The 27,784-nt window shown below is 38.7% G+C and overlaps 1 protein-coding gene across 2 annotated transcripts in view; it reads left to right on the top strand.

Moving 5' to 3' along the window:
• CRYBG1 (crystallin beta-gamma domain containing 1) overlaps window positions 1-27,784 on the top strand; it is a 46,097-nt gene that overhangs the window by 15,795 nt on the left and 2,518 nt on the right. Inside the window, exons 8-21 of one of the 2 annotated variants that reach the window (XM_069011040.1) lie at window positions 291-430; window positions 4,149-4,275; window positions 4,654-4,689; window positions 5,091-5,233; window positions 5,489-5,615; window positions 5,707-5,852; window positions 12,170-12,296; window positions 12,473-12,505; window positions 14,262-14,371; window positions 14,582-14,711; window positions 18,427-18,566; window positions 20,862-20,985; window positions 22,116-22,274; window positions 24,996-25,158. In XM_069011040.1, coding sequence (XP_068867141.1) covers window positions 291-430; window positions 4,149-4,275; window positions 4,654-4,689; window positions 5,091-5,233; window positions 5,489-5,615; window positions 5,707-5,852; window positions 12,170-12,296; window positions 12,473-12,505; window positions 14,262-14,371; window positions 14,582-14,711; window positions 18,427-18,566; window positions 20,862-20,985; window positions 22,116-22,274; window positions 24,996-25,158 — 1,705 coding nt within the window. Of the gene's footprint in view, window positions 1-290; window positions 431-4,148; window positions 4,276-4,653; window positions 4,690-5,090; window positions 5,234-5,488; window positions 5,616-5,706; window positions 5,853-12,169; window positions 12,297-12,472; window positions 12,506-14,261; window positions 14,372-14,581; window positions 14,712-14,921; window positions 16,036-18,426; window positions 18,567-20,861; window positions 20,986-22,115; window positions 22,275-24,995; window positions 25,159-27,784 lie in introns of those variants that run through there. The other variant, XM_069011041.1, reaches the window with a different exon arrangement.

Genomic DNA, 27,784 nt, shown 5'->3' with positions numbered 1-27,784 from the left:
GATTTAATTTGCTAGAGGAGATGTTAACTGATGAAAGAAGATGCATTCCTGCCTAGATGGCAGAAAGTAAACAGTGTAAATGCTGAAGAGAGGTTGACTGACTGTCTTGGTTCAGAGACAGGCAAACTGGCTTAGCTATACTTTTATTATAGGCATCTAATAGCAGTAGTAATTGACAAGGGGGGAAACAATTTAAAATGAACAGGTGTTTCAAAACTGATTTAGTTATGCACAGTAATTACAGAACTCACAGCACAGATCAAGTGATTATGGCAATCTTCATTTTTCAGGATTACAGGGTTTGCCAAATTGATTTGTATACAGAGCCTGAAGGGTTAGGAATCGTGACTTCCTTTTTTGATGACACTGAAGAAACAGGGGTGTTTGGAACTACTCAGAAGACTTGTTCTATTAAAGTACATTGGGGCACGTAAGTATGTAGCTCTGTATGAATGTGTAGTGCAATGAAAGGAATTTGGTTTAAACCTTTGATTACACCTGTCAGACTTGCGAGCAGGCTGTATTTATTCTAGTCCTATATTTTGGAAGTATTTGTTGACAGTAGTGTTAGTACATCACTGTAATGCTTCACTCTTGGGAAGTCTGACCTCTTAGAATGTTTTGCTAGAGCCAGACTTTCTTCTGTTTGCGTGTAGCAAATACTGAATAACCCCTGTGTATTTGTAGCCAAGGAATAAGAGTTTGCCTCTCTTGCTGTTTCTCATTCAAGCAATCTTACCATAAGTGAGGGTGGGGAATGAACTGTTATAATAAGACCACGTTTCCCACTTGCTTTCTTCTAAACTTGAAATCAACCTACTAAATGAAGAAAATTTTTGAAGTCCTTCTATTATAAAACATGGCTTAGTGCTTTAGAGAGTCCATACGTGACCTTCTTGTATTTCATAGTGCATTTTGATCTGGGTTTTTATGATGATGTTTAAGACAAATATGTCACCTGAAACTATCTGTCCATCTGAGTTAGGAGGGTAATATTGTGAACCAAGCAAGCTTTTATGAGAAAGGAAAAAAAGTCCTCTAAGGGAAATTCCAGGCACTGAACCAATATTAGTTTTCATGACTTAATGATTTACAAGTTTGTTTATTATGGAAAACATGCCTCAAAGTAGTACTGGGAAAAGTATGCAGAAGAGAGAGGCTTCTTTCAGAAAAAGTGAGACTGGAGCCACTTCCAACCATGTTGGATCCTGCAGAACTTCTTACAAGGTGTACAGACCTTGGTTGTTAGCTCTTACATTTGGGCACTGATAGCACTTGCCTTGCTGCAAGTGGTCTATCAAAAACTGCCCAGCTAAAGGCACGTGTTACATACCACTGCAAAGATGTTTCAAACACGCCGCATGATATATGGACCTCTGTTGTTAGCCGAAGGATATTTTATCTGAGTAAATATTTACACCTTGACTTGTGGAAAAAAATGAAGCATTTTGGTATATATGCAAATTTGAAGATGTCCAAGTAGTTGGTTCTCGGACAGGAAGTTATTTCTGGTGAACTGCAACCTTAATCCAAATTACGTGTCTCGCAAGAGTAATGAGAGCAGATATGTTATTTGGAGGTTGATTGTTAACTCCATCTACTTCTCCAATTTATTTCTGTCTCACTTAAAAGCTATCTGTTACTAGTAAAATTACAATTTTTTATTTTAAAGGAGGCAGAGCCTGTGCACATCTGAGTTGTCTTTTTTTTTTGCATCAGTGTAACAGCACTGTTTTACTAAATCCACATAAACTCTTGCTGTCTTAACATCTCTCTCTTGTGTTTGGATCCCTGAAGGAAAGCAGACTAATCTTCGCACCAGGAAGTGAAATAGATTATTTTTCAACTGTCTTTCTCAGATATCTGTTCATTAGTCCAGAGTAGAAAGAAGTTGCTTCCATGAGAAATTCAGCAGATGGCTGCTGCTTTTTTGCATGTTGCAGGGTGGGGGGGGTTTTGCCTTTTCGTTTACAGGCATGACATAGTTCACTGTATTGGCAGGTGAGGGAGGCTCTGATGCTGAGTCACCTTGCCATGTGGGTGTGGTTGTATCATCATAAAGTTTCCCAGTGTTCATGCTTAATTGCTGTTTGTTAAAAGCTGCCAAGAAAAACGAGTCAATGCACCTTTATCTTCTGACTGTACTCTCTCCTTGTTCTTCCATGTGTGTCAGTTCTTGCAGTGAACTTAGTCATAGAATCCTTTAGGTTGGAAAAGGCCTTATAAGACCATTCAGTCCAACCATTAACCCAACACTCCCCAAGTCCCACTAAACCATGTCCTTAAGCACCATTACTGCACATCTTTTAAATACCTACAGGGATGCTGACTCCACCACTCCTCTGAGCAGTCTGTTCCAGTGATCTGAAAACTCTTTCAGTGAATAATTTTTTCCTAATATCCAGTCTAAACCTCCACAGGTGCAACTTGAGGCCACTTCCTCTTGTCCAGTCACTTGTTACTTGTGGGAAGAGACTACCTGGCTACAACCTCCTTTCAAGGCAGTTGTAAAGAGCAATGAGGTCTCCCCAGAGTCTCATTCTTTCCAGACTGAACACCTCCAGCTCCCTCAGCCACACTTCATTAGACCTGTGCTCCAGACATTTCACCAGCTCCACTGTCCCCTTCTAGACATGATCCAGCACCTCAGTGTCCTTTGTGTAGCGAGGGGCCCAAAACTGATCCTGAAACACAGGATTTGAGGTGTGGCCTCACCAGCACCAAGTACAGGGGGACAATCACTGCCCTGGTCCTGCTGGCCACACTATTGCTGATACAGACCAGGTGCCACTGGCCTTCTTGGCCATCTGGGCACATGCTGGCTTATGTACAACTGCTGTTGACCAGCACGCCCAGGTCTTTTTCTGACAAGCAGCTTTTCAGCCACTCTTCCGCTACTTGGGGATATTGTGACCCAGCACTTTGCCATGTTGGATCTCATCCCATTGGCCTCAGCCCATTGATCCAGATCCCTTTGTGGAGCTTTCTTACTCTTCAGCAGATCAACACTCCCGCCCAACTTCTTGTCATCTGCAAAACAGCTGAGGGAACACTCAAATCCCCTCATCCAAATCATTGATATTAAGGTATTAAATGGAATTCACCCCAGTACTGAGCCCTTGGAAATACCATGTGTGACCATCCACAAGCCAAGGGCTTACTGAGTGGTGTGAATACAGGGCACACAATATATCAAACATTCAGCTATAGACAGTAACAAAACTAGAGCACCTTGTTTGTTTCTTGCAGCCATGTATCTGCAATGAAAATATACCAATTCGTGCCACTTTACATTAGCTTGAAATCTCCCTTTAATGCATGACAGAGTGATGGATTATTTGAATATCTTTGATATCACCAGATTTATACATTATGATCCTTACACCCTGCAGGGTTGGCTGCAAAAAGTGCTGCTGTTTATGTGTTTTATACTGCTCCACACTGCACTTCTCTGAGATCAGTAAATTTGAATTGAAGAAATACTCTGACATCTTTAGGCAGAGATCAGCAGTATGATTTTTTGTTTCCATTAAGTGATTACTGGGTAAGGTTTTTTTTGAAAAAGCTTTGAAAAACTACTTTTGCTGCCCCTGTCAAAAATTCTTGAAGTTACGGCATTCAAAGTAGATTTATTAGCAGACACAAACCGCGGGGAAACAGATTTCTAAGGAGTCGTCAGGATTTTCTATGTATTAATAAATAACATAAGGTCAGAATTTTTTTATTGAGCAGATTTTACATCAAATACAAGTCGAGTTTAGTAGAGATTTTTTTAAATCTTGTAAATTGGTTCTGCACTTTAAAACTATTCTAAAAAATACTAGAATAACCTTAAATCTTGATATTTCAGTCTAAATATGGTTGCCTTCAGATAAGACAGAGTGAAATTCTTACTGTTCACTGATTTGTTTTGGGTTTTTTGGCCTGGTCAAACAAAAAGCATGTTTTATTGGTGGCTCCTTTGGAGCACAGAAGCTTGTCAGTACGCCAGCTTTTAGCTGGCAGTTTTGGTGGCAAAGAAACAAAGTTTTGTTAAGGATACAATGATCTCTTTCCTAAAGTAAGCATATTGTCTTGTTCTTTACTGTTCAGAAATGTTCTGGGGTTTTTATCTCTTGCTTTTGTCCCTCCACCCCCTCTACTTTTAGATGGCTTCTTTATGAAGAACCTGGTTTCCAGGGAGTCCCTTTAATGTTGGAGCCTGGTGAATATCCTAATTTGTTGTTTTGGGAGAAGAAGGAAGCCTACATTAGGTCCATGAGACCCTTGAAAATGGTAAAATACTGTTATTACTTACGAGTTAAATGACCTATGTTTGTGTGTTCTAAATAACATATTAAGGTGGCTAGATTTTTCAAGATTTACAAAAATCTAACTCTTTTAAAAAACCCAAAATTTTTAGTCTATAAAATTCTTGAACTTTTGATTGCATTCATCTCTGCCATTAATCTGCCTTTTATTTTCACTGGTGCCCTTTAAAGAATATTTCACCTTAGTCCTGCCTTTTTGTAAAGAATTGATGACTCTTAAAGATATCTACAAGTTGCCTAAGTTATGATCTTATTATATATCATAACTATATATATAGTTATATATATTATGCCTACTTACGCTTAAGTTAGTTTAATTTTTTCTTCTTTTTTTCTTTGGCAGGGTGGTCGCAAAGTTGAATTCAGTGGGGAGCCAAAGGTAAAAGTCAGTATTTATTTGATTGTCCAAAGCTATTTTACAGCACATGAACGACTCACGGGTAATTCATAAGTATGCTTTGATTGTATACCAGCTACTGAGGGTTTACTGGGTAGTCCTTTTGTATGTGACCACACCATGAAACTGCAATTTCTGTCATATTTCTGCATCCATCACATGCATATATGACAGTATTAATAGCAATCCAGCTAATGCAGATAGGTAATGAATGCTCAAGCCCTCATGTTGCATCTCTAGTGGTAAGGCCTCTTGTAAAGGATCCCACTAGTTGGTTTCCTCATTTTGCATTCTCCCTCTATGTGCCCATCCAAAAGAAACTGTCTATTGTCAGAATTTATCATCCTCCCTGCAACTTTTCTTTTGTTTCATTTCCACTACAGGTAATTGTTTATGAGAAGCCTTTCTTTGAAGGAAGACATGTGGAAATAGAATCAGAGATCTTTATGCTTGATGAAAAGGAATCAGAAGACAAGACAAGGCTTCCACTTTCATCAGTGGGATCCATGAAAGTACTGGGAGGAGTGTAAGTGTGGAAAAGTCATATTTACCCTTCAGCTGAAGTAGTAACTCCACAGGTTGGAAGTTGCAGTGGACAAATCCAGTCCCTGTTTACTTTGTTTTCCTAGCTTTTGGGTTGAGGCACACACCAGGGTTAAATTTGAAAATATTCACAGCCAAAGAATAAATGTCACATATCTGTATCTGCTTCACGAAAGCATGGAGTGGCACTTGTCCATTTGCACATGCAGACTCTGTTGTTGTTGTTGTTGCTGTTCAGTTGGGTTGCTTACGAGAAGCCTGGGTTTGAAGGCCATCAGTACCTGCTGGAAGAAGGAGCGTATCGGGATTGGACAGACTGGGGTGGCTACGATGAGGAGTTGCAGTCCCTGCGACCGATTGTTGGTGTAAGTTCCAAGAACACGTAGTAGGTGTCTCCTGAGTGCTCTGAGATGTCATGTGCCACTTTCCTTATGGTGCTTCTCTTTGTTTTAACAGGACTTCACAAGCTGCCATATGATAATGTACAGTGAAAAAGACTTTGGATCAAAGGGTTCCAATATCAATGTGTTAGGTATCATTTCCAATTTGAAAGACACTGGATATGGGCTGAGGACACAGTCTATAAAGGTGCTAAGTGGCGTGTAAGTGATATTTTTATTCACTCTTTCATTTTAGATATGCTGGTCTTTATAGAAATTGATAGTGTTTGCAGATGTTTTTCAGCCCTCTGACTTCTATGTGGGGTCTTCAGATAAAATTTTCTGCCCTTGACCACAGAATGTGAAAAGTAAAGTTTGAGTGAATATGTACAGTAAATCATCTTTCTTCTCACAGTAAGATAAGATGGTCCCAGGAAGCATTGACTTTGTGATACACAAAGTATGAAAGCATGAGATAACATTTCATCAAGAGAGGGAGAAATAGCTTGTTCTTGTGGCTGCATTTGTTTTAAGCATTTCAACAGCAAAATTGTTATGGAAATAATTTCCAGGTTTAAAACTAATTTCCAGGCTTCTTGCATTTGACCAGAGGTAGATTCCTTGCTCTTTCTCTCACTTGTGTGTTAAATAGAGATAATTTTCACCATGCTCACTAATACATTTTGATACTAGAGAGAGTAACTGTTCTGAAAATTAACATTGCCTTTGCAGTGAATCCTATAGGTTAACAGTGGTTTAGTGCTGTGGTGCTGGTTTTTATTTTTTGTTTGGGGTTTTTTAACATATGGTTCCCAAAACTCTGTATTAGGCATGGCCATTAACAAACCAACTCTTTGTGCCATGAGTGCTATCACATGCAGTTGATCAGTTGATAGACTTTGCTGTTTGATTAGTCGAGTCCATCAATTACAAATTGAGTTTCACAGCCTTGCAGACTGTATCAAAGAATTTTGGAAATGCAGACAAGTATTAGCAGTCATGGCTGCAAACACACAAAATTAACTAAAGTAGCAGAACCAAAAGAGCATGAGATGTACAGTCTGTCTTCCTGCCTGGTATGCAGGCAGTTGACTTGTTGGAAGCTCTACCTTACCCGCCACACCCTAAATCTTTCCATATGTTATCTGTGCTATATCTCTGCAAGTTTTGTCTGGATAAAGGTTGCAGAATGAAGCTCTGTGCATTCCAGAGGAATGCTTTTAATTTGTGTATGAATATGGTGTGACAGCAGGTTTTTTTCTGCCTGGTGACCTCTGAAGTCACTGTGCTCTTTTGTCTTCTGTAATATGCAAGGGAGATTCCTGGGAAAGAGTGGCCTCTGAAGGTTGGGAAACAAATTGTGGGTTACCTATCAAGCCCTTCATGTAGTCATTCTAGTAAATGTGTCTGTTGCATCTGAGATAGGAATCATATGTGAGTTTGAGCATTCTAGTAATTAAGAGTAAGTTTAATACTCTGATGGCAAAGGTGGCTAGAAGTCATTATGAACAAAACTTGTCCCACAGACTCTGCTACCACTCCAGTAATCTCACCTTGTAGTCTCCAAAAGATGTAATTTGTGGCAATAACCTTTTTAAAAGTTCAGATGCATTGTTCATAACAGGTGGTTAGCACTCAGCTTTTAAGAGTCTGTTTTCAGAGAGGTTGTGAGTGTTTGGGGGTTTTGTGGTGATGTTACAGAATGTTAATGTGTCAGAAAGCTTGAATGATCTGTGTGAAGTCGTGTTTGGCAATACAGTGCTTCATTTTAAGTGCTAACCATCTGTTCAGGTAGAAGATTTTTTATATCTTCCAAGAAATCTGTCATAGAGCAATGAATAATCTATTGAGCAATTTCCTGAGCTGTTTAGACTGTAATGCAGATTATGATATAATGAACTGTGACAGATTCAGTAAAAGCTTGTCATAATGTTTTGAAGTAACCTTCCTGGTATCATATTGAAAACAATTAAAATAAGAAGTCAAAAATGTAAGAAGCCCTGAACCTTTCATTGCAATTTTTAAACTACAGGTATCTGGGTAAGCAGTTAGAGCAGTAAGATAACAGATGATCTGCATTTCCCACATAATTAATTTGATTGCTCTGTAATTTAAAGGGTATATCAAAGAAAAGAAAGCCTGACACTGCAGTGCACAGATACTACTGAACAAGTTCTGAGCTCAGCTGCAGATCTAAACTGTATTGCTGGAGATAGCCCAGCTTTGCATTTGGGGAGTGACTATTCCATTTTGGGGTAATTTAGCATTAGCTGCATTAAAATTGTTAGCTATAGTGTTTCCAAGCAATATTTTCATGTCTTTGCTAAATCCATTGTAAAGACATCCTGAAAAATATATCCTAAGGAGATAAGGATTGACTTTTTGAAAAATGAAAATGTACTTCTTTAAAAGTGAAAATGTTTTGCCCTTGAGCATTTTTTGAAGACTGGCCAAACATAAAATTCAAAAATTATTTTTCTGCCATTAGGGTGGGAGAAAGCAATCTAGGCTGCCTGAAAATAGGAGAGGCATTTCTTCTTTTAAGTAGGGTTTGATCTTTATTTCCAAACTGGCAGAAGTTGAAGTGGTGGAAAATGGAACTATTTACTAGCAACAGGTAACACCCTTTACAAGTTCATGCAAGTACTAAAATCAAGTGTTGTACTATTTTGATTTCCCCTCAGCTTAAAAACTTCTTCAAGTTTATATTTAATAGTGAAGAAAATCATAGGAACTGCATGTTTGAAATGTGCTTTTTCTTTATCGATAAACACACCAAACATTTTGCAGAACTCCTGAAGAAGCTCTTGTCTTTTAGTTGATTCCTTTTGAACTTGCTGGAGGAATTTTTCCAGATTTGTTTATTTTATGTAGTCATCCGTTTACTGTGGTTGTGTTATCAGCCTGGTTTTCCCCTAGTTTTCAAGTAGTTAATCCACAATGTAGATTTGGCTGCTTCCAGTGTACATATGGATAGTGATATTAAGGGAATAATTAGGTAATGAGTGGTTCATATACAGAAACCAGAAGGTATAGTAAATTTTGTCTAGATGCCTTCAGGAAGGTAACATGAGTGAAACTGAAGAGACACATGGTACAAGAACAAACCTCCACTGGGAGCTGAAAAGGGCAAGTACCCCTGGTTACCCCGTTGGAGAACACTTCAAACAAAGCTTTAACTTCTCTCCATAACTGAACTGATGTTCAGGAAAAAAAACCTTTCAAGGAGTCACAAAATTAAAGTTTGCAGGTCCTTGGGATACTAAGAATCACAGTCACAAAGGAGCATGATGAACCTGTTTTCTCTTTCCTATAAACAGAATTTTATTACCTCATCCTATCTGTTAATTATGGTACAAATGTGCAAGTGCCAGTTAACTTTCTGACCTCCCTCCTAAAGTTAGACGAGGTGAGTCCTGGGCCAGCTGAGGGCAAATCCGATTTTTGGTGGGTTATTACTGTAGCCCGCAGCCGTAGGGAGGAGAGGAGAGAAGATCCAGCAGGCAGGAATTGTGCGGCAAGATTGATTTATTTAATTATTTTACAAACTCTTTTATAGACTTTTTTCTTTACAGTCTAATTGGACAAAGGATCAGCCACCCCCTGGGTTGATTGGCTAGAAATCCTAAACATCCATTGTCAAAATATTTTTCTACTGTACCATAAACATAGTTCTACAAGGTCGCAGGTGTTCACAGTTTATAGAACTTCTGCTAATCTCTTAGTGAGAGAGAAAAGTATCTCACAGGGCTTAGAAAGTAGCAAGAAAAATTCTTGCTAGCAGCAATATTGTATCCACAATGAGTTACCTGTGTCTGGATTATTTTCTTGGCTCTACTTTCAGACCCTGTTTGGAGCTGCACTTCCTAGAAGTCATAAATAGAGGTTTTCGGAGAAAGATTCTCTGTGTGTAATAGTACTAACAATACATAATCAAAGCTTAACACTACTTCTGGTTTCAGGGGCATGGATGGTGCCCAGGAGTAAAGGTCTCCAGCACCCTCCTGCCAGCAACCTGGGAGGGAGCTGCTGCTCAGACTCACTAAGGCAATTTGTACGTCTGGGGGTTACAAAATCTGTTGTGTCAGGAGAGCTCACTCCCTGTGGGGCAGGATGGTTGCTGCCATGCTGCAGAGCAGTATTTCAGTTTTTGTTGTGCCTGGCAGCTGGAATGTGTCTCTCTTGTTCAGACATGGAGGCAATGTCTTGCTCTCCAGGCCTTTCTGTTAAGTGAGAAGTTGGATTAAGGCAGTGCTCCTTCCTAGGGATAGTCTTGAGGTCTGACAGGTTTAGCTGGTACTGAATTCAGCTGCCTGTCCTTGATGATGTTATTACTACTTTAAGCAGGTTATATGGGCTTCTGAATGGAGAAGCACAAGTATTTCACCATTAAGCCCTGACTCTAGGAACTGTCTAACTGCATGGGCTGAGTAGGATAGAAGAGTGGCACTTAATTATTTAAATCCCATTTATTTAAATGTAAACATATGCAAGTGAGATTTGTTGATTACTTCTGCATTCAGGCTTCTTTTTAGATGGGGGAAACTACATAACTTCTATCAAGGGATTCTTAGGAGGCTGCTGACATGTCTTACAGTTCACTTCGTATCAGAAACACTTGTTTGCATAGATCTCAATTGAGTAAAACTACAATGCACCATAGCTGTATCCTGGCACTTGTGCATTGAGAAATCTAATTAATGTCTGCTGAAGAAATTGTTTAAGGAAACCTCATTTTCACTGCTTTTGGTACACGTGGTATACAGGTATAGACACACCTGAGAAATTTGAACTCTCTGCTCAATTTATTGTACATACCAATGTCTCTTTGATGAATTACTCTGAGGTGAGTTTGAAATGGGCCTTGAAATATGCCGTAAGTAATTAGTGCGTAACAAGTTGGAATAATTGATTATATCTGAGGCAAACCAAGACATGTGAATAGTGATATATGTGAATCACTGTTTGAGTGTTTGCCATGGACAAGTAAAACAAAGTTCATACTCTTGGCACATGTTGATGCAGCTTTATTTCGCTTTGAGGCTATCCCACTTCTTGTATCTGCAGACACTGTGGCATTTGTACTTGGAATAAAACTGCAGCTTAGTAGAATCCACTTGATTGACACACATAGATAATTTATGCGGAATTTTGATGTTGAGAGTTATCTCCCCTTGCAGACTTTAAGATCTGTATAATTTTACTGCTTTATGATATGAAATTTTTTGTTAGTGTTGAAACTCAGTAAGTTTCTGAGTCCACTGAAAGTGGATTTTGGCATAACCTAGCATACACTCGTTATGCACCACACTGGCTGAAATGAAAAGCAGGTTGACTCTGAATAGAAGATTTCCATGTAGAACCAGGAACCAGCAAGATGTCCTGATTCCTGCATAAATTTAATGAACAAAACGCAGCTGCTGCTGTGGTCTGTTCGAGTATGGGCACTCAAAAAACAACCAAACAGGAAAAAAAGAGTGTAAGTATGAGAAAGTTTAGGAAATGTAGTAGTGAAAGGCAAGAGAAGTTCTGCAGGTTATCACTAAATCAAAGGTAGTACAGGTGCAGGAGGTGCTCTCTTTGGGCTTTCAGTATGGAACCAGGGTTAGAAGAACACTGTAGTAGTAGATTTATTGAATGTAGTAGACTATGCATAGCAAGACTAGCTGATACCAGATATTTAAAATTGGACCTAAAGCACTGCAGGGGTAATTGGACATCAGAGAGATATATGCAGTGATTTGGTTGCTTTTCCAACACTTCAAGTGTGTATCATCTCAAAAGTTGAAAGTCTTTCAAAAAAGGCACATTCCAACTGAGACAGAAGACTTGATGCAGATCTGAGTTTGTGGCCTATGTCAAGCATCAGATCTAACTGAGTAGTTACAATAATGGCTTTGCATTTAAATACATTGATCTGGTCAAATTTGTGGTGGTTTTAATACTTAACTTTCAAGGATGTTCTTCTTGCTGTCTCTGATTCCTAGCAGGGAAGTCTGCTCTGATTAGCATATATGTCTGTTGTTGCAGCTCAGCATCCTGCTGGCGTGTGTATTTGCTTAAACACAAGTGAACCATAGCTACAGGCAACATTAAAAATCAGTATTGCTACATTTACTGTCTAGATGACTCTGAAAGTTGGTTTTGTTGGAAAAGCTGTATTCTGATATCTGTCTGGTTTTTGGGGTATTTTTTAGAGAAGAACTTGACCTAGGTAAAATAATAGCATTGTAAAACATCTTGGAATATTCTTACTGAAGATAACTTCTAGGATATGTAGCAGATGATGTGTCTGAACTTGTGGTTTGCTTTAGCTAATTCACTCTGATTTGTATCAACATAGTGAAGAAGGTAGTAAAATTTGCATGGGGTTTGCAGTATCAGATACACTGGCTTGTTCAGGGTTTTAACAGCATCACAATTTGGCACTTCGTGTTTTTTATTTGTTCTTACATTAAGACAGTTATGAACATACACATCTATATTTTGGAACAGTAGTGTGACTTCTACCAACCACCCTCCTCTTCTTTCTCTTTCAGATGGGTGGCTTATGAGAATCCTGAGTTTACAGGGGAGCAGTATATACTGGCTAAAGGGCTGTATCCCAGCATTGAGGCATGGGGGGGAAAGAATTGCAAAATATCTTCAGTTCAACCCATTGTTGCGGTAAGGAGCTAACTTTATACTTGTTTTGCAAGCTTCTCTGAAGTATTTGGAACTCTACTTTTTCTATCAAGTTCAGTTTATTTACATTATTTAAACAATAATTAATAGTAAATTTTGTATGTTATTTTATCACTGTTGAAATTTTTTTTCTCTTTTTCCCCTCAAAACTTTTGCAGGATATTGTTGGAAACGAAAGGGGTAAAGTCAAGGTAAGACACTTCTCTAAGCACATGAAACATACTGTGTAGTGTCTGTAACATGTAAATGAAGGAATGGCTATTTGTCCAGTGGAAGACTCATCAGGTATTTGCATAGACGGCTGACTAGTCAGACAAAGAGTGAAAACTGCAGGTTTCCAAACCTCTTGAGTAAGGCACATTAAGACCCAAGGAAGGTGGGATTTAATACACAGTTGCCATTAGAACTTTCTTAGGGCACTGGCAATGTTTTGGTTCAGTGACTGAGGTGTTTTGGGGTGTCAGTGATTGCTCTGAGGAGCTGGAGCCCGCAGCCCTCTATGCAGAGGTGCAGGACCTGGAGTCTCTTGCTGAGGTGAGGGCTTTACAGGATAGGTTTTGTTCTTCTTGGTACAGCTGACTTAACTCCTTTTGAACCTATTTCTTTGGTTAACAGTTTTGCTAGTGGCGGTTGTACTTGAAGGGAGTTGGAGTTGTTCACTCACAAATACTGCTGAGTTGTGCTTAAAAGTTAATGCCACCTTTGTCAATAACTTAAGGGAAGGAAATGGCAGGGAGAACTTGTCTGTTCAGTGAGTTAATATACTTCTACATTGGATTGTCTCCTGTGTGCAAGTACTAATATGTAGTTTTGACAGTAAAGCTAATGGACAGCTTTTTCATCCTTCTTAATTCTGAACCTTTTCAGGTTTGTCCCTGTACAAAGTTATTTTTATTTTCGTTTCAGTGAAAATGGTGAGTATATCATGGAACTAAAAACTAAGGAGACAATTCTTAGCTGTCCTGGTTTGCTACTCCTGATTAGTAGCACGCTTCACTGGAATCTCCTGCACAGGCATAATGCATAAACTATGGGGAATAAAAATCTCAAGGCTGCTTATTTTCAGCTGTGTGCATGAAAAATTATTTGTATCTGTATATTATGTGCCTATTAAGACCCCATCCTAAGGAAGACCTTATCTTAAGGAAACAAAGAAGTAGAGGCTTGCAGCCAAGAGACTGCATCCATCGTCAGCGTGTTCCTCTTTGGAGAACGCTGTACCTGCCCACACTCCTATCTCTATTAAGAGTGAATAAAGCTGGTAGGCATGCTGTAATGTGAATGACTTCTGTGTGATCATGGCTAATTATCCTCTAACCAAATTAGCAAGTTTGCTGCTTAGAATTTTTTTTTAATAAGGGCAAAAGACTCTGGGGGATGTATCCTCTCTTATCCTTGGAGCAGAGAAAGAGCCAACATGAGGCTGTGTCTATAGCTGTAACAGGCCCATAAAGCCAATCTACCCTAGGAATATATACCATGCCTCTTGGCATGCTGTCTGAGTCCATTGCCAGGATTATGCACCGTTAGTGCTCTGCAAAGCAGAGAGTTTTCATTTACTGGAAAGAGTATGCATTTTTGAGATTAAGCAGATTGATAATATAAAAGAAAACTTTTTATGGCCCTTTAATAAAATGTGTGCCTATTCTGACCATTCTGTGGGAATTTAAACATCTTACCCAGCAGATAGACCAAGGAGCTATATTCGTTAGTGTTGTTTTAATTATTTTGTATGTTACTAAGTGATGTACAGCCAGAAGTAATTTTTGGAATTGTAACCTTGCTCTCTTGAACAAGTATTGCAACACTGAAGAGGTAACAAACATAGGTAACCAAGGAAGTCTGGGTGTTTTAAGTATGTTTCTATCTAATTATAAAATTAATGGTAGAGATGTAACTGAAGACAGAAGAATGAATTTCCTTAAATATGTTTATAACTTTTTAAAGGTCCAGTTATTTTCAGAGCCTGAATTCAAGGGTAACTGCCAAATATTTGAAAAAAACACAAGATGTATCGATTCATTTGCTGTGAAGTCTTCAAAAATTTTAGATGGCAGGTAAGTTATATTGAATGAATACTGCAAAATCACTAAAATCGTAGAAGTTTTAGAAAAACAGCCAGCTTTCTAACACCTGGGGTGGTTCATATATGGGGACTTACAGAGAACAATGTTCTGCAGTTTGCACGTCTTTCAGGACAAAACATTGTAAATAATGTTACTGGCACAGATGTCTTAAGAGGAAATTAATTCTCCTTCTTTCTGCAGCTGCATAGTGTATGACCAGGAGGAATTTGCTGGCAACCAGTATGTGTTAGAAGAAGGGATCTATCCTGATCTGACAGCAATGGGTTGTTCACCCCAAGCAGTTCTAAAATCTTTACGGATCATAAATATTGTAAGTAAACATATTAGAAATACTGTAATAAGTACAGCAATAATTCCCCATTTCTTGCAACAGTAAAAATTCAAACATACAACAGAGGAGGGTTTGGGTTGGGGGGTGTTGTTTGTTTGTTTGGGTTTGGTTTTTTTCTGTGCAGTAGCAGTTAAATGTCCTAGCTGCATTAAGTCAGGTTTTTTTGACCTCTGTGCTGTTTTCGTAAAGGAGATGTCGTCACAGAAGCAGCTGCCTGGGATCCCTGTTCTTAGAAACAACTTATAAAAGAACTTCTGTAAAGAATCAAGTCTATTTCCCAGTAAGAGAGACCACTTAGAATGGGTTGAGAAAGTGGTAGGACAGTGTGAAGAAATATCTGTACCATGGACCTTGTTTTTGATGAATATTGAAAAAACAGGCTAATTTAAGCAACTTTGCATGAAATACATGTAACTATAAAACACTGTTGGTATCATCAGGACAAAGGAATTTGAGTTAATCACAAAATAATGCACACTTCTAGATAAGGTAAAGCAACACCCAATACTACTTGGCAAAATGAGGCAGTGATGTTATGTGTTGTGGATACAAACTAAATTATATTTACATATTTTGTAACTCATCAGTGGCCCGGAACGAGTTTACTCAAGCTTATAACCAATCATTATGATGGATCACTTATGGAATCTGCAAGTATCTTTTAAGATCAAAGTAATTACTGGCAAAATGTGGTCAAGATTCCAGGAACTTAACAGCAACATGAGGAGATGGTACTCATTTTAAAAAAGGAGGAGTTCACGATTGAATATCTTCTTGAAGATATATCTGTATTGAATTTGGCAACTTTATTGCACTCCACTGTAATTTTAGTAACCTGTCAGCAGTGTAGCAGTTGATGAAGGAGAGCTAAAATGTGTCATTCTCTTTCATGTCTCTGGAGAATTTTGATGTACTCTGTAAACAAACAACTGCAGCAAGAACGTCTGCCTTCTGAACTCTCTGTCTAATAGATCCTATTAAAAACAATAGAATTGTTTCTAGCCAAGCTAGGTGGGTGATCATCATGAATTAAAATAGGTTTTTCTGTACATGCCAGTAGTTCTTGGGTTTAGAATGCTTGTTTCAAGCTGGAAGGATCAGCTTACTTTTGAAAGATTTACTATTTGTGAGAGACTGTTGCATTAAAACATAAATGCCAGTTCTGTGCTTAAGTTCGTTACGCTTGTGAAGCTTGTTCTAGCATTTTGTCACACTTCAGACAGTAGCACAGACCTGCATCTGCCTGCAAATCATGTGCTGCTGCTTCCTTCTTCAGAGGCTCCCTATCTGTGGAGAAGAGGAAAATGGGTTACTTTGCTCCTTGGTTTATTAGCAAACCAGTACAGAAAGAATGATAATTTCTATTTAACTATTTATATTGTTTATTTTTCATGATTTTCCAAAAGCTTGAACCTTATTACTTTAGCTCCTGGTTTCACCTCTCAGATTTATTTTGGGCCTGTATTTTGGCATTGCCAATCTTAATTCCTCCCCACCATCTGCTGCTTCTATAACTTTCCTCAGGATTTTTCTGTGACATTTCTATACAAGAAGCACCTTTACTATTTTAATGTTAGTGTATTTATCTAGTTAAGCTCCCCTTTGCAGGGATCTTTTTGTAAGAAACCATTAAAAAAAAAAAAGGAAATGAAAGGGATATTTGATACACTTGTAAGTGAAAGCTAAAAGGGCTTTTTTAAATCAGGGAAATTACAAAACTATGCAAAGGGCTGTTCATAAGCTCAAGGTTTTTGGGGGTTTTATGCCACTATATCCTGGTTGTAATTGCTTTGCATGCTCCACATGGTTATGCTGCAGATACAAAATAGTATTTTTCCTTCTTGAGTTTGACACTTTCTTTTTCCTGAACATACTATAAAAAACAGCTGTGAATGTGGTTTATGCTTGAACAGTCATCTGAAATTACTTTTTAATGAGCAACTCTGTGGAATAACTAAATGTAGATATACAGGAACACCAGCTTGGTACAGTAGATGGGAAGTACTGAAAGAAAATTCATGAGCTGACCTTGCACTTCTCACTGTGGGGAGTGTTTTATGTAAAAGTGTTGCTGCTGAATCAAAAAAATGCCCAGTGTAAGGTGTGGCAGAAAATTGGAGGATTTCCTTTTCTGTTTGTTTTCTTTGCAAGTAGATTATTTCTAAAGCACTACATGAGGTTGAAAGGCTGCTGCCTGAGAAGTTGCATGTCTCAGAGGGCATGTGCCAGTCGGTAAAAAGGCTTAGAGTTCAGAGACACTGGGACATCATCACAGTGTGACTGGTCCTGCTGGGCTCTTTACCTGTGGTGATGCATGACAGTCTAACTGGTGTTGCCTTTCATAGTGGGGCTGAGCATACTCTGATTTTGGAGTAAAGTGAAAAGGCCTCTCCTGGCATTTTCCACAGCCTAGCAGCATGTGTGCCATCAGGAAGCATAGCTCAGCTGCTGTGCGGTAACCTGGACTGCTGTACAGATAATGGTGACACTCACACAACGCTGTCATCTGAGCCCTTAAACATCTAAAGGAACATAAAAGAGGAATTTAGGCACTGTCTAGAAATTGGTAGATAGGATGTCTTGACTAATAAATTCATATGGAAGCATGCATATATGAGCTGCCATGCATGCATGGAGCCAGATCTGCCTTGGAGGGCCTGTTTCCATGCCTGAGGCTGATGGGAGTCTGTCGAGACTTTGCGCCATGTCAGGCGTTCCTGATCCAGTTGATGTGAGTGCACTGAACACATGCCAGAAGCAAGGAGCTCTTCTGGCTGTGGTGTTGGTTTTATGCAGTCGTTGCTGGAAGATTTATGAGAAAGGGAGTGGCAGTGTCATTTGTGTCTATGAGTGTACACTATAACACCACGACACTCAGGCTTAATTGACTTTACCCTGGGGAACTTCAAACCCTACCTCCCAGCTTCCACAGGAAGGCCTTCATTATGAGAGGTTATTTCCAGTCCACTAAAGATACCTTGCCCCACAGAAAAGAGTCCAAGGTTCTTTTTCCAGAAGACATTCAAATTGGATTCAGTGATGCAGGGAGCTTCACGTGGACAGAATCCCTTTGACATCAGAAGCACTTTGACAGAGATGGAGAAGAATCATCTCCCCAAAGCGATTTGGAGGATTCAGATGTTATAATTTTCACTTGTCATGAATTTTACCTCAGTAATATGAATCTTGAATCTTTTGTCTAGTCAGAGATTGATGTTGCCGTAACCTACTGTAAAAGTTAAAAATTAATGCAGTAAGTGATAAGCAGTGCTGACAAGGTGTCACCATTTGAAGCTGTAGAAATCAATATTATCTTACTGTCTGTTCAGCTCTTTATATGAAAATTCCCTTGAGTGGGGGTTAGTGCAATGGAAGAGAGATTTGGCACTAATTAAAATGTATTTTAAAACATACTTAAGGTATTGTGCAAGAATCAGCCACAGAGATCTTTGTGCCTTAAAATAAGGAAGTTTTATGTTCCATGCAAGAAGATCCCTTGTGTGATTTGTATAAAGGTTTTTTATGACTTTTCAAGTTTAAGTAGTGAGCTGAAGAGCAAAAACATTCAGGGTTTTTGATCTTAAACAATCAAGAAGAAACCTCTGAAATAAAAGGGCTTATGTGGAATACTGATGTTCACAGTCACCATCTGGAGTTCCAACACCCTATAAAAGCACTCATCTTCCTTTTGCAGGAGCTGTCTGAGCCCTGCATAGCTCTTTTTGAAAAGATGGGTTTCCAAGGAAAGAAAATCGAATTCAGTACAGAAATCTTAAATCTTCAGTTCCTGGGATACAATCCTCGAATAGCTTCAGTTCAAGTCCTTGGCGGCATGTAAGTTTAAAATCACCTTTTGATTCTTTAGAATGATATGCTTATTCAAATTTACAGGTGAAATGGAACCACACAATGTAAAATTAGAGTATCATAATGTGTGTAGTGCTTTAATGCCATTTCTTCTTACAGAGCATTTTCATATCCTGTTTCAACAACATGTTATCATTGACTCATGTCCTGTACGAAAAGTTGAAATGAATTTGAATAAAGCTGTCAAGGAAACTTGTGTCTTCTCTCAATCCCTACTATAAAAATCAGCTTGGATAGCATCCTTAAAACCAACTTCTGTGCTCTTGGTTTGGGTTTCAGACATAAGAAAGTAATTTAGTTTGTGATCTGTGTCATAAGTTCAAGATGTTTTTTAATAAGTCTTCATGTTCATCCTTTAACCTCTACTAAGGACACAGAGGTGCAATCAGACCATGATCTCACCTATTTTGGTGTTAGTAGTAATAGTCCCTTTTACTTCAGGAACTGCATGAGAATCTAGCAGTTAGATTTGGTAGGTGTTTTCAAGCAGTTGTGTTCTCTGAGTATACCCTTGAAGATCATGTAAAAAATAGTCTGTGATGAAATTTAAAAGCTGTTTGGAAGCATTTTTGAAACTACTGTCCTATATTTTAGGATTCCAGCGGATCTGTTACATTCTCTTTTTGGTTTTTTCCCCCCTGTTGTTAACCTCTACTTCTAAGATACTTGCCTCCAGTTTTGGTGGTTTTTGTAGTTTTGGGGGTTTTTTTTGGTTTTTAATGATAGATCCATGTTACTGTTGCTTTGCATTTAAATGTGTTCTTTTGGAGAGAGAAATTTCGAAGGTGTGTGCTAGAGAGATGCGGTTGGGTAGCTTAAGACTGCCCTCAAGTGGATAGCTAATAATAAATCTGTAGAGCAAACCATTTTCCCCATCTGGATAAGCTGGTCAAAGGGTTTCCTTAGCACACTGAACTGGACTTTGACACAAAGGTAGTAAGAAAAAGTACGTATTTGTATTCTGAAGCCTCCTAAGGTTTCAGTATCTTTCACCATAACCACAATATAGTTGATTCTCACTTTCCATAACATGAAGTCAAACATCAAGTTACTCCTTTGCCAATGTCATGATTCCAGGTAATGGAATCGTGAATTGTTTCCTGTCCAATGAATATGTGTGGGGTGTTTTTTCTGGTGGATCACTGGAAACATAGAATATGATATGAAAATTCTGATTTCATTATAGCAATGTCAGCTGCTGAAATGTGTCAAAGTACAGGGTTAACAGTTTCCTTGCCCCTGCTGCCTCCCTTATTGAAGAGGGTTTCATCTTCTCTTCCTTTGCTAAGAGACCACCATTTATAATTCTCTTAATTTCATACCTGGGGCTAGATGTGTATTAGGCAGTGAAAAACCACCAAAATTAAAGTCAGTGTTCTTCTGGATGGAGATGTCTGGTGACAAATCAGTCAGTGGAAGGAGGTAACCTGAAAACTTGCATATTGAGTGTTCATGTGGTCAAACCCCCATGGCCACTGGACTGTCTCAGCACATCAGTGTGAGAAAACTCTACAGATTGCACTGTATTGCAGCCTATTTTGAAGCCCAGCCATAATTCACCGGTTGTGCTAATAATGGAGAATCAGAAGGTGGGTTCTGACAGATTACACTCAATGTGTGATTTTAAGCATAGTTGGATGCATGCTATGGAACGCTAAACAAAATTTTTCTATGTGCACTCTTGCTCTATCTCTTCCCCACCACCCTTTCAGGTATTTGGAAAGAAGAGAGGTGTTATGAAATAAAACCTCCACCCAAATACCCGACAAAACTTCACCCTGTTGCAGTTTCCAGTATTTGCTTGTTCCAGTCTGCATCCATAGCAGTTCTTTCTCACGTGCACCAGGCCTGGCCAAGTTCAGATACACAAAACAGCTGGAAAACAGCTGGTTCTGCACCTGCAGCAGTGTAGCATATACAGCACATGTGGCATATAGATCTATGCTCCTTGAGGAGTCACAGTGCCTCCTGAAAACAAATGGTATTTAAAAGTTAGGTTCTCCCAAGAAAATGCTTTGTTTCATTCAGCTTGTAATTTTTAAATAATAGGACTCTAAAATTTGAACTCCTGTGTACTCATATTAATGTGGCTGATCTAAATCAGGGTGTAATGTTATTATTTTTTAAGACCTGTTACAAAGGTCATTGGCTTTCCAAAGCTAAACACTACTATGTTGTGGGACAGATTTCTATTAAACTCATTTATTGATTCCAAAGCAGAATTTGGCAGTTAAAACATTGTCTTATTTTTTCTCCTCATAGATGGATAATTTATGAACACAGTAATTACAGGGGACGTCAGATGTTGTTAACACCAAATGAAATTCCAGATTGGTATAAAGCCAGTGGCTTTTGTCAGATAGGTTCTCTGAGACCTTTACTGCAGGTGAGTGGGCTTTGACATGAGCATATCAAGTACTGATTTGTATCTTGTTATGGGGTTGAGGAGATATTATGCAGTTGAAAGCAGTGTTACAGTCTTGTCACAGGCATGTGACAAACTTCAGCATTGGCAATTGTGTAAAGAAATCACTCCAGAATTTCGTGTGTAATAAAAGCTGTTTAATTATGCTACATGGCTAAGCAGTTACACTGCTTAAACTGTTCATTAGGAACATCCTTTAAACCAAAGTACAGAAGACAGCATATAAGGATTAATTAAGGATTAATAAATAATGGTTATAACTGCTATATATAAAGTATCGTAACTTGTTTCATAACTAGCACCCAGACTGGTTGCTGGCATATCTCTATTTTTTTAGGGAACAACAAGAAAATTGGGGAAAAAAAAAGATACTTCAGTTAGCAGTGATTTTGTATTGATTTAGGAGGGAAGGTCCCTCCCCGCTTATTACTTGGCAGAATAATTTGCAAATCTAATGCAAAATTTATTCTTGTCATGCCCTTTTTATTTTGTTCTCTAAGTAAGGACCATATGATCTTGTCCAATGGTGCAGCAGTCCTGGGAGTTTTAACATCTGAGGTTCTTGCTGAGCCATATTTCATTGGAGAAACAGCTTTTTCTAATTCACAGGGTACTTGTACCTGTAACCAACTGTATTTTCTTGCTGTCATAGCTTTGTCTTTGTATAGCCTTAAGCAGAGTTAGGAATAATGCATTTTGACTGCCCTGCTGAGAGCTTGTCTGAACAGAAGTATTCATGTGTAATGGGCCACACAAGTGCACCCTTAATAAAAGCTCAGAGCATCTATAGGAGTTAGCACAGAGAAGTTCGTTCTGCTCTGAATTAAAAATTTTTAGCTTTCCACTGTGTGCTGATTTCAGTGCTTAGGAAAGCCTAAAACTCTCCATGCAGAGTGGCGAGTTCTCAAAGCTTATCTTGTCCAAGATGTTTATGGGCTTCTGAATTAAATTAGTGAATAAAAAAGTTAAAATTTCAGAAAGAAGAGGGAGCTTTGGGGTTCAGCACTGATAGTAGCTGCTCTGAAGTTAACCCAGAGCAGGATGTCTTCTCTGCTGAGATTGTGGTTAAAGAGTTCTTTTGTTTTCTGCAGAAACGTGTGTACTTCAGGCTTCGAAACAAGGAAACAGGAAAATTCATGTCAGCTGATGGAAACCTAGATAATCTGAATCTTCTCAGAATACAGGTTGCAGAAGATACAGACTCAGATGATCAAATCTGGGTTTATCAGGATGGATTCATAAGGTGTCGGGTAAGGTTTGAGTTCAATGTGCATTTTCTCTTTTCCTCTCCAATTGTAGGGCTTTATGAATTTAGTTCCTACTGCAGAATCTTCATTTATTTTATAGGCTTAATCTTCAATTATAATGTAATCTTTCTGTTGGGAGTTGGTTTTTGTGGGTTTTGTTTTGATCAACTCTGGCTTTTTCAGGTGATACAAACTAGTTGTATGATACTTTTTTGATATAATTGAAATTTTGAGAGAAAGTACTGCAGAAATATCCAAGCAGGGGAGACTTTTTCAAGTACTGATAATATTTTGAACTATGCATACCTTGTGGTAGGACAGTTAGTGTAATGTAGATTGATATCCTCTTCTGCATTTAGGCAAGCTTAAAGATAAAATCCCACTCTCTTGAGCTGTTTGGGGGTGGGGCTTTTTTTGTTTTGTTTTGGGGTTTTTTGTTTGTTTTCTGACTATCCCTGTATTTGTCAAATCCATCCTTTTTCCTTTCCTCTGTACAAGTTTCCAAATGAAGCCTTACTTTTCTCACAGGCCATAAAACTAATCATGTGCAAATTGTCATTGAGGTGAGCGGAGGTATGCGCAGTTCATATAATGTTTAAGCATGAACAGTCTTAGGTAGGGATGCCAGCCAAAAGAAAATTAAGTTACTTTAATACTGTTAAACAGCTTGACTGCAAAGAATCATGTGAACTTTTTCTATAGGATTGTATAACTTCAAAGGAGCCATTTATAACTATGTCATCTATGCTGGAGGGAAGAATCTTACTGTTAATAAGCTAAGGCATTGTTTGGACATGTTTACAGGACACATGCAGTTGTAAAAGGGATTTATGCAGACAGCAAAATGATGCAAAGTAAGCTAAAAGCTTTAATATCACATACAAAAGACTTCTCTTTTGATGGTGCCTCTCAAACATGTCACTGAAAGTTTTCATATTGAGGCAGTGCTGTATTATACGGCTTTGGATAAATGCTCCTGGTTTTTGCCCCTTTTTCTGTATCTCACAAAGCAATTCTTCTGTGCACAGAAAATACACAGCTTGTGCTGTATAGCAATCAGGTAGCTTAGTGCAGAGTGCAAGCTGGCAACTTTGATCTTAAGTGACTGAACTGTTATAGAGCTCTGCCATCTTTATGGTGAACGGTAGTAAATCCATTTTGCACAAACCAAAAATTGGGTTTTACCACATATTAGAAAGAAAACTGAGCTACCTGCACATAGGCAGACATAGGTCACTGGAAGAACCTGCACCTTCCTGTAAGCTTGGGTCATCTCAGTGACTGAGTCACAGTACCTTGGGCTGTGCCTGGGGTTTTAAAGGAAGGGCCATTTTAAGTATGTGGGATAACCAGTAAGCAGGATATGGAAGTCAATCTGCTCCTTTTTTCAGAAATAGATGTGAGTGCAGGTTTCCTTACTCTATGAGTTTCTTGGAGATGGGTGAAGTACTGGCCCAGTGGACCTAATGTCTAAGCTCAGAGTTTTTCTAGTTCCACTAGAGAATGCTTCAGATACAAACAGGAATTTCACAACTAAATCAACTTACTCGAATCCTACGTTATGCTAGTCAGAAGTATGACCTTTTCAAGAAATAGTGCTTTCAAAAGCACTTGTAAAAATAATTTAGGGCCATTTCAACAATGGCAGATGAGTGTTTAACCTGCCACAGAAGTGCATTCAGTAGTTAAAAGGTGCAGCTTATGGTGATCTACTGAAAATCGCTTTATCTAGAAAAATTAACTGTTACTTAGTAATACAGCCTTAGTACTCCTTTGAAGTAAGCTTAATTTTTGCCAGCTCTTTTTTTAACCAAGAAGACATTTGCAGACTTTTGGAATCAAATAATACAAGTGACTAGGAAAAGAGTGTAGAACAAAGAAGCAAATATTACTGTGATACCCTGTGAAATTCATACACTTGATACTGTGCAGTTATGTCCTTTATCTGAAAAGGTTACTGTAAAACTAAAAGTGATTGAAAGAAAAAAGAATGTTCAGAGGAAATGGAGAGCCTCTATGGAAGCAAGAGACAAAATAACGAGGACATTTTAGCCATTTGAAGGATGTTGTGCTTGAAGTCTCTGCAAACATAGCATGGACAAGACATCCCTTAAAATAATCAAGGGATGAGAGTATCAAATGAAACTAGTTGCATATCAAATTATTCCTAATTTTTTTTTAATAGTGGTAGTTAGGATTTGGAACTGCTTGCCACAGTATCGAAGGGTTACGATATACAAGAGTGTTCATGTAAAAGGGTTACACTGATCTTGGTGGGTAGTGACTAATAAATTTACACATGGGACAGAAAATGAGCATTAAAGATATTGGGATGCATGGAAAAGTTTCTGGGCTGGCAATTGCTGTAGACTGGAAGAGATAACCGGGAACATACTGCATGCAAGAGTTTGGTCAATGTAATCTTCCACAGTATCAAGGTAATCTTTGGTTATTGGCCACTGCTAGAGACAGGTGCTAATTGTTCCTTTTGATCTGATACAGGGTAGTTATTTTACAGTTCCTGTGTAGTGGAGAGTGTCAGCAGAAACAGGAACAAAAGAAAAATGAGTCTTGAGTTTGGGGCAAAAATAGATTCCTTGAGGGAAAGTAATTCCTAAATTCTATTCTCACCTGATGCTATCTCTTCTATTTGATAAAAAAAACCAGCTGACACTAGACGTAAGGCCATTTTGAATAATTGCTGTTGCTTTCCTGATGACACAGATGGCAGAGGATTGCTGCTTGACAATTGTTGGAAATCTTATAACTCCTGGCTCTAAACTCGGTCTGTCCTTTGAGCGGAATGAAGACAAACAATATTGGCATATTAGTCCCGATGGCAGAATTTATAGCAAGATGAAACCCAAGCTGGTTTTAGATATCAAAGGTAAGCAAATGTTATCTCATTACACTGGGTCTTAATTACATGGTATTTGCAGTGGGATACACACTAAATGTGCCTATAAATTAAGGATGATGCTTTAGTTGCTTTAATCCAGAAGCAAAAAAGACCCGATCAGCTAGTTTGACCTCCTGAATTATACAGGCCCTAAGACTTCATTTCATTTCTCCTACATACCATTTAGTAACTCACAGTACTTGCTTATTTTGTATTCTCAGTGTCCACTCACTGTAGATAGCCTCAGTGAATTTTTGGGCAATGTGAATATGATTACTTAAAATGCTGAAGCAAGAACAACCTAACTTCTCATTAACTTTAATTTCTATAGAGAAAATTTTCTTACCTAGTAGTTGTAGATGAAATAGCCAAAGGATATTAGGAAAGCAATGGCAGGCTTGTATACTGATGTGATTAGATGCAAAAAGGTGGGGGTTTTTTGTTTATTAATGGTTATGCCTCTATGGCAAGCATGAGATTCTGCCATAGCAGCCTAGGGTTTGTGAGCACTTGATGTGTATTTTGGAGTCACTTTTGTCATAGTAATTTGATTTGTGTAGATACTGTTTCTGAACTTTGTTTTCAGAGCTTCACAGAAAGTCTGAAAAAGTAGAAAATTGAATGATCAGGAGAATTAGCATAATCAAATGTTCTTACATAATTTCTTTTTTGGGTGAGGCGAGTAAACATTTTCTATATCTGTTTTATTCTATTTCTATTAATATTTTAGCTGTTTTAAAATTAATTTTTAATTGATGCTATGATATTAATTACATCAATTACAACCACCACCCCCCCAAAAAATAACCCCCAAACCAACCAGAAAAATATCATAGTCAACAGTCAGCATTTTAGAACTAAACAGGACTGAACTCCTAGAATCATTGATGATCCTTATAGGCTCCTTCCAACTCGGGATATTCTAAGCCCAACTCCAGGCCCTGCACAGGACACCCCAAGAGCCACACCATGTGCCTGACAGCATTGTCCAAACACTTCTTGAACTCTGTTGGGCTTGGTGCTGTGACCACTTTCCTGGAGAGCCTCCTTCAGTGTTCAAACACCCTCTGTGGGAAGAACCTTTTCCTAATATCCAACCTAAAACTCCCTGATGCAGCTTCAGGCCATTCCCTCAGGTCTTGCCACTGGTCACCAGAGAAGAGATTAGTGTCTGCCCCTCTTCTCCTCACAAGGAAGTTGTAGACTGCAGTGAGGTTTCTCCTCACTCTCCTCCAGGCTGAACAGACGAAGGGACTTCAGCTGCTCCTTGTATGGCTTCCCCTCAAGGCCCTTCACCTTCTTTGTAGCCTCCTTTGGATGCTCTCTAATAGCTTTGTATCTTTCTTATATTGTAGTGCCCAAAATTGCACACAGGACTCAAGGTGAGGCTGCTCACTCAGGGTGAGCACAGAGCAGAGTGGGACAATCACCTGCCACAGCTGGGTAGGACTGTCAGAACTGTGAGATCAGGGTTATCTGGTGTCTAACCATAATACAACAGTGGCACAAATGGTCACAAATTCTCTTTACTGCCACAAAAAGCTAATGAAGATTAACTATAAACTTAACAAAAACACTCCAGTTCAAGGAGAGTCTTTAGTCACAATGACTGCATATCTTTTTCTAAAGCCCATTCTAAGTGGCACCAAACAAGCAGAAATACTATTGCATTGCATTTTCTTCAGTTAATCATGTTGAAGGCAATTATGTATTCTGCATTTATAACTGAAGAAGTTCACAATGGATAGGTCTGGTGGTGGAAGTATAGATGCACTCTTAGCTTTAAAACAAAGTAAATCTGTACAGTAAATACAAAACAGTAGATACATGTAGCTTTTATTTGAGAAAGCCTAGTAGGAACATTGCCTGTTCCTGCCAATTCTGCTGATCCATTCTGGACCATGAATTGCGCATTAAAGAATTCCTCAGCAAATGAATGCAGTTGTTTAACTGTGCAGTTGCCAGTGCCACCTTGTGGACAAACTGGCACAGCACAAAGCCTTGTCCAGAACACCACGCTATCAAAGTAGTCTGTCCACTGAAAAAAAAAAATCCTATCTTTTCCCATTATAGCGTGTTTACATTCTATCAGACACCACTTAAAAACAAATTTTGCACTCACAGTGCTAACTGAGCTACAAAAAATAACATGAGCTACATAGCTCAGTATGTTACATTCAACACAAGCTTTCAGCTGTCAAGTTTGTCTTTTGCTCAGTCAGGGAGGGTGAGGCAATTGGGGCGCAGAACACAAAGACAGTGGTCGTGGGAGCATTGCAGTGCTTTGTATAAATGGTTGGCTCAGATGGCTGCTTCCAGTGGGAATACCACTTGCTTTGCAGGTGTGTTGTACTACAGGAGATGCACGTGTCCTACGTTTCTGCAATACGTACTAGATCTGAGGGGAAAAAAACATCAATTCTGACTTTCAGCTCTAGTCAAATGTGTCTTTGCTTCCCAGTTTCTTAAGTCAGAATATTAATGGTGCTCTTCTATGAGAATGTGTTTGGCATTGCATCGTGTAAGCAGATTAAGCTCTTCTAAGAAATGTTCTTATTTTGCATTCAGATATGTTCAGCTGCCAGTGCAAACAGCTGAACATTCTGGTCAAAAT

Source organism: Aphelocoma coerulescens, chromosome 3, assembly GCF_041296385.1.
Source record: "Aphelocoma coerulescens isolate FSJ_1873_10779 chromosome 3, UR_Acoe_1.0, whole genome shotgun sequence".
Lineage (NCBI taxonomy): Eukaryota > Metazoa > Chordata > Aves > Passeriformes > Corvidae > Aphelocoma > Aphelocoma coerulescens.
Note: the sequence above shows the minus strand (reverse complement) of the source record. Positions and strands in the feature narration are given on the sequence as shown.